This window comes from Amaranthus tricolor, chromosome 17 (genome assembly GCF_026212465.1).
Source record: "Amaranthus tricolor cultivar Red isolate AtriRed21 chromosome 17, ASM2621246v1, whole genome shotgun sequence".
NCBI classification, from domain to species: domain Eukaryota; kingdom Viridiplantae; phylum Streptophyta; class Magnoliopsida; order Caryophyllales; family Amaranthaceae; genus Amaranthus; species Amaranthus tricolor.
This window is the reverse complement of record NC_080063.1, coordinates 12,090,229-12,102,677: the sequence shown is the minus strand read 5'-3', so window position 1 is coordinate 12,102,677 and position 12,449 is coordinate 12,090,229. Positions and strand designations below refer to the sequence as shown.

Below are 12,449 nucleotides of genomic sequence, written 5' to 3'. Positions count from 1 at the left end.
ATGATAAATATATTAATTTAATGTGGAGAGTGGAAAAAATTTAGGATTATAATTATAAAAAAATATTTTAATAAAATTAGTGAGAAATATGTTTTAATGATATAAATAAAATTAGTGAAAAAATATTTGGAGATTATGAGTAATTAAAGTACTTATAAAAATGAGGATAAATAAAATTATGTTTAAAATTTATAATATAAATATTTTTTTTTGGTTAGAACAACAAATGAAATAATTTAAAATAAAAAGGGTAAATTGTTGTTTTTTTTTTTTCTTTTTCTCTCTTTATTCAGAAAGTACATTGAATACGGTGATGTTGTAGCGGTATCAATGAGTAAAGACAATGAGTCACTCATCATCCTTGTAAGGGTATTCTTCTGGGATTTGCTTCAAAAGTTTAACTTGAAGCTCATATGCATCATCCCCACGAAGCATGTCACGAATCCAGGTCACTTCAGTCTTCATAGACACCTAAACACAAAGAGCAGGAAGATGAACTGAATGTGGGAATGTAAGAAAAACCATATATGAACAGAACTATGGTTACCATCTCAAGTGCTCCTCTGATTACACCGTTTAGAACATTGCAGTAATGAAGGCCTTGGTAGGTGTCAGGGAGCTCCACAAAATCTACAAAAGGATTGTCCTCCAAGACTAAGCTGCAAGTTGTTCCCTCAGCATCCAAGATGCTGACTGCTGCACTCACCCCCAGAAACATTTTGAACCCAACCTGTCGGCATGGCGTAAAATTTGTTAACATGTCCTTGGTTAAAAACCACTTGGGGAAGCAATACACGAAATTTTTTGTAGAATAAGCAAAATAATGTATTTTAGGCTTGCAGGTTAAAAAGCATGTTGTTCAGGTGTTCCCTACCCATATTTTGTTCCAGTGAAGACAAATAAGTAGCCGGTTTAAAGTTATCTAAGAAGCCAATTTATTGAATATGTATTAGGCCGTGACAATTCACCATAACCGTGGCCCACTCGTCTGGACACGGAACACCTGTGGGCTTGGGCCCACAAATCCACGGATCACGAACGTTGACTTGCTCATCTACTTGGTGAGGTTCATTGTTTCCCAAAACCATATGATAGTAGGAGGATTAGCTCACCCAATATATATGTAAGTTAACTATCTATTATTTTATCGATGTGAGATCTTGTCTTACATGTGAAGTATTTCCAAAAAATCAACTTAAACTGTTCAGTCATTCGTCAAATCAGAAGGGGATTGTCAAGTCACTGAGAGAACCCAATTTCCATCTTAAGACAATGAATATTAATTCCTTGTAGCAACCATCAGTAAAATCATAAGGGTCCATCTTATTACAAGTTGTATCAAATCCCATCTGTAACAAAAAAATTATAATACCACTGATCACACTCAGCAGCAACAGTGATAAAGACAGAAAGAGAAAAGGATAAAACTTATTACGGCATAAACATGCTAAAACCTTCTAAGTTCAGAACCACCGACACGATCAATTCCGACTGACTGAAATTGAACAAATCTTAGTAGAACTAATCTGAAGTGAAAATGTGCGCGTGATGGACAAAAGGGAACTGAGCGAAAAATAAGTTGAGGCCCTACAATGCAACAAGATAAATGATTAACATTACTCCCTCTTGTCTCCAAGAAATTGCAACTGCTTCAAATGAGACAAATATTAAGAAAGTGGTGGGGACATTAATATTGTGTGTATATTATTATTAGGGAAAGAAATTGTGTAAATGAGGGTAAAGAAAGAGGTAGGGACATTTCCATAAAAGGAAATGTTGCAAAGTTTAATGGACGAACGAAAATAGAAATTGTTGCTAATTTATGGGACAAAGAGTGTATGTTTCAGTAATTCTACAGCTAACTTATACGTCAAGCAGCTGTTGTAATCAAAAGAAAGATACTGGCAACCAACATATTGAGATAAATGTAAATCTCTAAGAGACAAACCTTTGCGATTACTTCAGCAGTCTCTTTGAAGTCCACACATCTGGAAACATTTGATTTTGATAAGAATTCATCAATCAATCGAGCACCAATATTATAACCCCTACAATAAATTTCAACAAGACTATCAAGTGTTGTAGATGAGCCAAAAACTGATAAATACTATGATCAACATATGCTTCAGAAGTTCACATCAACTCTAAATCAAATACAAGGAAATACAGTGAAATGGATGTGCCAAAAACAGATATAAAATGCGCATCGACATAAGCTTCAGAAGTTCACATCAATTCTATATCAAATACAAGAAGGAATAACATGGACCTAAAATGGTTGAGAAGGTCATAGCGCGTAGATTAGCTACTCAATAACAATTTAAAATAAGTTCAAGTTTTTATGTTTGAAATTACAGTCACTCCTGCATTTGGAAACATAGACTTACCATATCGATACAAAAAAGAGCCTCATGTCAATCTTCAAGGTTCTATACCAAGAAGTACTACAGGTTGAGTACAATAAGATCTGGTTATAAAAAGTGCAAGGTGCACTGAGGAGCAAGGGGCTTCATCTTGCCACGGTGCGCTTTTGGCAAAAATTGTGGATTTTTCTGAAAATGTTTTGTAATTCATGCCTCGGCCCAAGTGCTCCTTATACACCCCCTCGCCTCCCGCTGCACCTTTACCCTTCTTGTTGGGCCTTGTGTGCGTTTAGATAGTGTCTTGTCCGGACTTGAAAAAAGTGCCTTTAGTAGACTCACCAGGAATTAAAAAAAAAAGTCTTTTCCTCGCACCACGGGTACCCTATGCCTAGGTGTGTCACAGACGCAATTTTTTAAAACAAAGATCATGTCCAGGGTCTTTTACATTAAGTTTTCAACAGTTGAACAAAATATCGTTGATGGTCTCAGCAATGCCATATCAGTGCAAATAATTGCAGCAATTGTAAAGTGTTTCAGTAGAATTATCAAAGCCAATCCTTAATAGGAACTAGGGAGCCATCAACATGAGAAGCCACGACACTGTCAAAAGCTCCAACAAGCTTACCAGCGATAAGAACATGTGGAGGTGTTTCAAACAATCTAATCAAACCCTTCCAATCTCCTTACCCCAAGAATCTTGATCAAGCTCATACACTGTTGGATTAGTTCCCATCCCATAAAAATGACTATTCACCACATGACACATGCAACATTTTCTCACACTCACTACCATCTACACACTCTCTCATGACAGTGTTCCTACTCTCAAGAGATCCATACTTAGAATAAACGTCATTTTCATAGTTATGGTCGATGAATATGATAATAGTTCTTGCATGTGGCACTGCATTTTTTTATTGTTTAATTGAAGTGGTATAAAAAATTAAAAGATTTCAAAATCTAATAGAAATTTTGGTGTTAGGATTTTTTGATAGGATAATGGGAGAAGGTTTGAGGAGGAGACGTGTGTTGGGCAAAGTTATGGTGTGGCATTGATGAATACATTGTGTAGAAATGTTTGAATGCATGCTCCCTCCCTTTACAAGCATTGGATCACAAAAGGAAAACGTAACTATGTGCTTATTACAATGATACAATTTATTGTTGAAAAGTATAACTTATGGATGATGGTTTTCTACCATCAGAAATAGATTATCTTGGTTGTATTCCTACAAATACTCATGGTATTCTTATTTCAACAAAAAACACAACTATTGATTCTGCTACAATTCATGATAATCCCTTTGATCATTTGCCACATTGCCCTTTACCTAACCCAAGAATCTCTTCTAGGCTTCATAAACAACCAACCTAAACTACCATATAGACTATTTTTGCATCATAGTTCCTTCAATAAGTAAGCTTCTCAATACATTGGTGCAATACGGTTTCCTTTTGAACTCTGCCCTATCAATGCCAAGCTCTTGTTTCTTAAAGTAATCATTCAACTGAGCCTCCTGGTTAGGCCACTACTATCAACAATCCGAAGGGGATCAGAGTAATAGACATAGATGATAGAACTTTAAGCAATGGTTGAAAACCAGACTATGAAGCTAGTAGACATATCTCCCTACAGAAAAAAGCCTATATTGTGCAAATAGTCTACATAATTGAACTAAGGGAAAATTGTCATTAATAAACAACCATTGTTGTTTAAGTAAGATATAGATGGATACTTAACAATTCATTCTGAACAGAAGAAGATGCAAATTTTCCATAATTGGAAACTTGTTTGATTCACATTTCTCATCAAATTACAATTTCCCATGTCAGAGACATTTCTATGGGTTAGTTTCAGTCGGAAAACTACCCCAATCAAGAAAAAACAGACAAATTGCCCTAATTGCAATCAACAATATTGACAATCTGATCAAGATAAGTAAATATAAAAAATAATTAAAAAGGAGGAATACATTTGATCAAGCTGCTTGTTAACTTGATCAACATCTTCAAGATCCGTAAGCAATTGACGAACTATTGCTCCATATGTTAATGTGAACAGCTCCGAATTCTATTCAACATTATCGTTACCATTTTACCATCTCATATTGGAGAGTATGAACCAAAGAAAAAGAAGGATTTGCATAGGAAATGATAGAGAAACTTACAACACGTTCACCACTTGCGAAAATGGCTTCACCAGAACGTGGAGCAACCGCTGGCATCTTCTGATCTCACTTGCTATCGATTCGGGAAAATGTGAGATTTTTGGAGGAAAAAAATAGAACTACTAACTAGAGAGTTAAGGTCGGGGATACAAGTAGGTATAAAGCAATTCATGAATTAATTAAAGCACTTTTTGTAACAATTTTCTACGTGTAGCATACAGTTTATGCACTATCTAACTGCCATAGTATTTTTTGTTAAATTCTTATTAATTTTCGTTTAGTTTATCATTTTGTAAGATTTTTTCACATGGTAGCATTCAGTTTTTACTCTCAAATGTTTAATTTATCATTTTAATGTTTAATTCACCGATTAATTTATCAACACCCTTAAATGTTGTAACAATTAAATAGATATGTATTAGTGCTTGGAATGCACCTTTTGAACTTATAAAATGCACCTTTTGAATTATTTGTTAGTGTTTGTAATACACCTTTGAACTTTATAATACCAATAAGTTGAATGAAAATAAAATTGTTACAACATTTAAGTGCATTGATAAATTATTCGATGAATAAGACGTGTAAATGATGAGTTAAACATTTGAGAGAAAAAATTGGATGCTACCATGTGGAAAAATCTTACAAAATGATGAATTAAACAAAAATTAACAAGAATTTAACGAAAAATGCTACGGCAGTCAAATAGTGCATAAACTGGATGCTACCATGTGGAAAAATCTTACAAAAGTACTACCACTGGCGTTTCATAAGAATTGGATGCTACCACGTGGAATTTCCCTTAATTCTATTTGGCTTAATTTTATTTTTCATGGAAATTATAAATTGTTCCCGTAACTATTTGCACTTTATCAATGGTATTCTTAAGTTTTTTCGATTATCAATGGTATCCTCATATTATTGAGTGTTTTATAACCGTAATCTTTTCCAATTTTTTCCGTCCAAAACAGTTAACTTTTTTCTTTTTCTTTTATTTTTCAATTTAAAACATTAAAAAAATAAAAGAAAAAGAAAAAGAACAAAGTTAATGGTTTTGGACGAAAAAAAATTAGAAAAGGTTACGGTTGTAAAATGCTCAATAACACGAGGGTACCATTGATAATCAAAAAAACTTAGGGATACTATTGATAAAGTGCGAAAAACTTAAGGGTACCATTAACAATTTCCTTTTTTTTGTATGGGTAGATTTTGTTGGAAAAATAACTGGTGTGATTCTATATCATATCAATAGGCTATTTCTCCTATTATTAATTGGTTGTAGGATGGAACTGATTTATGTGCAATCAACTTTTCTCTTATACTGGTCTTGTATACAAGCCCTAGTTTTTAGAATCGACGTTTCCAATCAAATAGAAACAAAAAATCTCGGTCTTTGGATTTTTGGCCTTTTTTTTTTAAAGTTTTGGCTTGTGGGTCGGCCAATTGTAATGTCTCATATTGAGGTTGTCTTTTCTAAATTTTAGCGCATCGAATTTGTTTGCAATCAATTTTCTTATTATATGAGTCTTATATACAAGCTAAAATTTATAAGACTTGACAATCACTAGTTGGCAAGTGTATAAGCCAAAATTTTCAAGACTTGACAATATCTAGTGGGCAAGGGACTAGAGATATAGAAAAAACAATCTTTGCTAAGAATTAATCTCCGTCACAAGTAAAAGGTAAAGGAGTTAGACACTAGATTAGTTTATAGGTTTTAATTCTCTTATCGGTTTACTATTTATTTAGGCTTTTACAACATCATGAATAGTGTTAGATTCAAGATATTTTATTTTATTTGACCTCTAAATCTTTAAAACACCGACCTTTAGATATGCGTTAAATTAACTCACTAGTTATCTCAATGTATATATTGATCCAATTTAACAATAAATTTTGTTATATGTTACACATTTAATATTAGTAAGTTTTAATCAATATGCATGTCATTGTCTAATTAGACTTGAGCAAGATTCATCGTGATTATAATTTTGTAGAGGTGCAAAATTTAATATAATTTGTCTAATTATGGGCAAGAGTTGTTCCTCATGCCAACGTGACCAGAGCATATGTGGACCTAGTCGCCCATAGGGTGTGCCTTAACGTTTGTGGTTGGGGCTGACGGCTTCCCTTATTGGGCATTCTTCAGGTCAAAGAAGAGTTAGAAGTCTTGGTGAAGCATGAATTTCATTTACTAGATTGCTTTTGAGTCAGGTTCATTTGGATTGGGTTTTGATGTGTTTATTGAACACAAATGAGTACTCATGACTCAAATTATCAAGAATAGGCCATATCAATATTGTTCGTCTCTGAATTACTGTACTAAAGATTAATTTAGGTTAAACTCTAGTCATTTTTTATACAAATTGACTCAAATCGTATCAAGTTCTATCAAGTTTAAATTGGATAATTTTAAGTGTTGATTAATTATATTTGATGGTTTAACCCGTTCTAAGGAAATCATGTCATTTTAAGTTTGCAGATTTTGGTCTATAATAAGTTGGGTGGAGTTAACAACATTCTTGATTGATCACAAGAACAAGTCATTCTCGCAACGATTGAATGATCCAAACCCAAAGTGGTTGGGTGGGTATATGTCTAGTTTACAGACAAATAATGTTGGGCTTAGAACATTTCCGAAACACCACACCTTTAATCAAATATTAGGTTGGTTGCAAGACAATATTCAGAGGATTTTAGAGTCGAGTTGGTATGTTTACATCCCCGGTAGAGTAATGACTTTGGTTACTTGTTTAGGCTTCATGCGGTTTGAATATGTAAGAGTTTTTTGAGTCAAATGATGCATTTTTAGAAGGACAAAGTGAATACTGCTTAGCTTTTATGCTCGATGTCTGCAATGATAAAACGGTGTTAAAGTACAATTATATACTTATAGAGTTATTATGCACTTGTACTTTTCTATACAATGAAAAAGGAGTTAGGATCCTCTCCATTACTTAAAATGTAATGAAGGGTCCATTACTCAAATCTAATGGTTAGAATTGCTTGATAGAGAAAAGGAGAATTTTGCTATTTTATTTTTTATTCTAAAATAGGTGTCAAAATCTTAGAATAGGTAATTGAGAAAGTAATGGATCAAACAGAGAAGTAGCGAACTAGAGAAGACTAAGAATTCATTAGTCCTTTTTGCCAGAAACTAATAAATAGATACAAGTCAGGAATTTTCAAGAAGCTTCATCTTTTGTGCTCCACAAAAAACTAACATCACCTTTGATAATCACCTGCTTCTTACGTACGTCCACTGTGTATTCTTTAAACCCTGTTAATTTCAGGCACGAGAGTGAATAAACGGAAAGGTTGGGGGGAAAACAAAGCAAAGGTTCAATACATCCATGCAGCGGCTACACATTAGTCGTTAGTTTCCTATTTGAGATTTATGCGGGGTTATATGCATCTGATATTTCAGAAAAAGTTCGAAATCTTTACCAGTCATTTTTGACAAAACTCTGAACACTTTGTCACGGCAGGAGCTGCACCCCATATTTGCACTCATTACTATGACCTGAAACTACATTAGAAAGAAGAAAATTAGTGAAATAATACAGTCTTAAAGTATTTCTTTCCACAAGCTAAACCGAGAAAGAGCGAGGAAAAGAAAGCCTGTTTAGACATCATTCTGATGTGCCATATTCTGACATAGTACAATATCAGACCAAGTCAAAATTTGTGTTCTTGGAATTGATTTTTTAATGAGCATATATCAATCTTGTTCAATGATTCTTACTGTATTATTGGGGAGCCCGGGTAATAAGGGTTCAGCAAACCCCCTTCCACAGGAAAAAATGGTCAAGTTTGAGATGCACTAGGTTGGTAAACAGTTTTTTTCTTATTCTCCCTCGTCTCCCTCCTCTTAATTTATCAAACAATTTTAAATTCGATAATACACGTCGTTGTAAGCCGTATTTTGTAAATACATAATAATAATTAAAGGATAGATCTAAGCAAAATCAACAAAAACTTCAAGAAATTCTTAGATATCATGACTTACTATTAGAACAGAAATCATGAAGGAAAATAAACGTGAATCGTTACATATGAAATCGATAAACAAAATCTAAACTCGTGTCATTTGCCATTCCAAATGTGTAAATAACCAGGGAAGAAGTATTAGAGACTGCTTACAGAAGGGATTGACAGATCTTCAGCAGATGCAAGACGTTGGGTTTTTGCAGTTTCCAAGTCAACCGCGTCGTTGCACACCCTTTTCTTGTCCTTCTTTACAGTTCTCTGTGTAAGGTGATGCTCGGAACTACAATTCTTCATAGCCATATACTTGTCTAACAACATAGATAAAATGAACGATCACGATTTTTATATAAGGCAAAGACAAAGGAAGATGTCAAAGAATAAAAAGCTTCAGAGCTGTCCTATCTCATCACCACTTCATAATTTTAAAATCCCACTAAGCAGTGTAACTCCAGGCTTTCATCTTCATGCATCCCACCTAGATGGGTATTAGATAAGGTAGAATTAAGAGGTAAGAAAATGTCAAAAGTCCTTGGTGGCTATGGGCTTCATATTCCTCCTAGTCCAATGAAAAGTCTCTTTATGCATTATTTTACTGGAAGATAATACTAAACTCAGGAAGCAAAAGCAAGCTACTTATTTAATTAAGAGATCAAGCATGGAGAACTTCTTAATTAATGATAAAAACATACCAATACAAATTATTTGACTCTAAACAGAACATACCTAAATTTGATAGAGACAAACGCCGTAGCTGAACCTACAGCCTTCACCCCGTCCTCTTTTGACTTCTAGTGGATTCGGAGGTTTACCAGCCGCTCTGTATGAAACATAATAACAATAATTGAATACGAGTGAACAATTCCAAACTGTCAAAATCTTAAATTGAATGAAGGTTATCAGTTATGACTTATCATACCTGGGTAAATAATAACATAGTTTCTGAATTCGGAGCAATTGAAAAAGTAGAGACAGTGATTTAATGTTGCACAAATACAGCCATCTGCAATTAAGGTTAGCACACAAGCTTTATGAACACTTCTTAATGACGAGGCCATCTAGAATAAGGAGTTGAAAAGTATTCATATCCATCAACAGAGCAGATTGTCCCTTTCAGTGTCGTTTGTAGGCTCTATCTTGTCCTTTGAAAAATAAGATTTCTAATAATCAGGACAATTGTATATTAAGCCCGGCTTTGTCATTTGTTTACAAGTTAAGAGTCTGATCCTGATCAAAAATTCATAATACATGAAAAATACGATCATTTCTGTCATAATCAACACTCAAGAGAATCATGTGTACCTGAGATTGATGGAAAACAAACTTCGAGTTAAAACTACATTGTAAAATACATTTATTAGTAATCGGGTCACAACTTACAAGCAACAGCCGGGAGAATTTTATAGAAAAAGTTTGACTTGTAATAATAAATAAACAATAAGGAATGCATCAAAGACATAATGAGAGGTAAAGAAGCCCAAATCAAATACAAAATCATTTATCGGGTGACCAATATATATGCCTTTGCTACATCTGAATTCTGAATTATGATCACTCAGTTTTTTTTAAACTAGGAAGACTAATACATAAATCACACATAGCCAAACCCATTGGATTTTGAGTAGAATCTGAGAGATAAACAGGATAGATCTCGAAGAAAGAAGCAGCAATTCATGACATCTGATCAGCAGTTTGGTGTCAGGTCCAGATGGTTGCCAGCTTAAACAAGTAAAAGAAGAGAAATTTCTGCAGTAGAAAGCCCAAAAGCACTTCAATCAACTATAAGCACAGGTATTTGAAGCAACGTCCGATTCCTGTCGTTCAGATTCAGAATTCCCACCAGTGCCACAAGGAGAGAACTCAATCCAGATGCTGCCCATGAAACACGTGCGTGAGAGCAATTCAACAAGAAATTAAAAATACTCAATGCCATTGCCTCCTTTCTCTGTCACTGCAAAAGAACAAAAAAAACAACAGTTCAGAAACCACAAAAATACAATTGATTGTGTTCACAAAGAATAGATTTTCTATTTACAACACCATATGTAGGCTCACAAGACACGTACTCTCTTTATATTCATAGGCAAGCATCCACTGAACATTCATTCTCATTGTCAAGCACATTGAAAAATCAATGACAGAACTTAAATAGCATGATTGACAGACAAATACATATGTGTTGCAGTTGCAATGAATTCATAATTGAAGCGGATTTCCGGTCACGTCCATCCTTCAGCACCTGAAGTATACCATCACCCTGAGTTGATGCCGCCGTCACAATTCCAGTTTTCATAGTCACAATCCCCTCCTCCTCCACCAAATACCCAGTCACAAATCATAATCATAGAGCAATGACACCAATTACTCGAGAGTTCAAAATATTCAAATGAGGTACTTAGTTTAAAACACAAAAACTATGACAAATTCACAAAAATCATTAAATCACAAATAAAATATGTGCAGCTGGATTGGTAAAGCTAGCTAGAAAACAACTGATCATATAAACCATCAAAGTATCACACACCATACAATTCCAATACAAGAACACAAGAAAAACGAGAACTGCAAAAATCTAAGTACAAATAAAGCTATATAAACACCAAAAATAAACCAAATCCCATGAACAATACTACAATCATATTCAATAAACAAACATAAAATGAATCAATCATTAAAAACAAAAACAACAATCACTTCAAAGCAATAATCTCACCTTTGATAGCGGCCATTGGAGCCTCTCTTCTGCAAGATCAACGCTCGTGCCCTCTCCTTCTCCAATTTTTCTCTCTTCAACCTTTCCTCTCTCAACTCCTCCACACTCTTCTTCACCTTAATCTTCTCCCCACTCTCAAACTTCCGTTTCTTTCCACTCTTTGCATCCTCGTATTCCTCAACCTCTTTTTCAGGCTTAATCGCATACCAAGGAGCTTTGACTCCTTTCCCTGCCACTCCATATCCAAGTCTATATTTCTCATCTTCTGGTCCCACCACTCTAACTTCCTCCTTCTTCATCTTCTTTTTGTTCCCTTCATCTTCTCGAACTTTCTCAATAGCCTGAATTGGATCAAATATCTTAATTCCCTCAAACAAATTAACATGATTTGATTCTGATTTTGACTCTAATTTTGATTCAACAACGGAATTTGATTCTGGTTCAACAACTTGTTGAGAAGGTGTATCTTTTATGTCGGATTCAGGATCAATGCCACGAGCGCGGCGAAGTTGTTGAAGACGGAATTCGGAATCACGTTTGCGAGATTGCTCGCGTTTGAGTTGTTCCTCTTTGGCTGCGGCTTCTTCGTCTTTTCGAACTTTCTCGCGATTATCAAAGTTGTATACGTTCCATTTTTTCTGAGGGAGGATGTTTAGACCTCCATGACCACCCATTTTTTGAAGGTTCTTTAATTGATCTAGGGTTTCTGGGTGAAATTAGGGTTTCGATTGAGGATTCAATTCGCTTAAGATTGCATGACTGAGGAAGGAGAAACCGAAAATAACGTTTGTGCGGCGGTCGTCTCAGGGAAAAATGATCTATTTACACATAATTTTCAAAAGTAAAAAATAAATACACTAATTCTTTATCAAATACTCTCCTGAGAGACGGCCTTAGCCGTACAACTGGCCCAGGACCAATAATTTTTTAAAAATATTCTAAGATACTAATTTTAAACATAAAAGGACAATTTTGAAGACTTAAAAATCTAATTTTAAGACTTTAAAAGTCAATTTCAAAGTTTTTAATATCAACTTTAATGTTTTAAGTGATCCTACTTTTAAGTTCAAATAAGAATATTAAGTATCACAATTGGTCTTTTAAGTCTTAAAATTGGTATTTTAAGTATTGATATTGACCTTTTAAGTCTTAAAACTCTCAAATTACATGACTTAAAATGTCAACTTTAAATTCTTAAAATTGGTCTTTTAACTCTTAAAA

The 12,449-nt window shown here is 34.2% G+C and overlaps 3 protein-coding genes across 5 annotated transcripts; all 3 read right to left on the bottom strand.

The window, feature by feature from the left end:
* Positions 1-176: 176 nt before the first annotated feature.
* Positions 177-4,677, bottom strand: LOC130804312 (uncharacterized). Its single transcript, XM_057668704.1, has 5 exons — positions 4,532-4,677; positions 4,337-4,434; positions 1,949-2,048; positions 548-730; positions 177-471 (listed from the first exon to the last, which is right to left on the bottom strand). The coding sequence occupies exons 1-5, from the start codon at positions 4,586-4,588 to the stop codon at positions 349-351; spliced, it is 561 nt and encodes a 186-aa protein (XP_057524687.1). The 5' UTR covers positions 4,589-4,677; the 3' UTR covers positions 177-348.
* Positions 4,678-7,538: 2,861 nt separating this feature from the next.
* LOC130804269 (uncharacterized) lies at positions 7,539-9,642 on the bottom strand. Of its 3 annotated transcripts, none has more exons than XM_057668652.1 (5): positions 9,435-9,642; positions 9,242-9,335; positions 8,672-8,993; positions 7,976-8,057; positions 7,539-7,808 (listed from the first exon to the last, which is right to left on the bottom strand). In XM_057668652.1, the coding sequence occupies exons 3-5, from the start codon at positions 8,834-8,836 to the stop codon at positions 7,714-7,716; spliced, it is 342 nt and encodes a 113-aa protein (XP_057524635.1). In that variant the 5' UTR covers positions 8,837-8,993; positions 9,242-9,335; positions 9,435-9,642; the 3' UTR covers positions 7,539-7,713. The 3 variants fall into 3 exon arrangements, with proteins under 3 accessions (XP_057524635.1, XP_057524637.1, XP_057524636.1); XM_057668654.1 differs by having other exon boundaries at positions 8,672-8,826; XM_057668653.1 differs by lacking the exons at positions 9,242-9,335; positions 9,435-9,642 and having other exon boundaries at positions 8,672-9,234.
* Positions 9,643-9,960: 318 nt separating this feature from the next.
* Positions 9,961-12,055, bottom strand: LOC130804267 (uncharacterized). Its single transcript, XM_057668651.1, has 2 exons — positions 11,229-12,055; positions 9,961-10,466 (listed from the first exon to the last, which is right to left on the bottom strand). The coding sequence occupies exons 1-2, from the start codon at positions 11,900-11,902 to the stop codon at positions 10,439-10,441; spliced, it is 702 nt and encodes a 233-aa protein (XP_057524634.1). The 5' UTR covers positions 11,903-12,055; the 3' UTR covers positions 9,961-10,438.
* Positions 12,056-12,449: the final 394 nt, after the last annotated feature.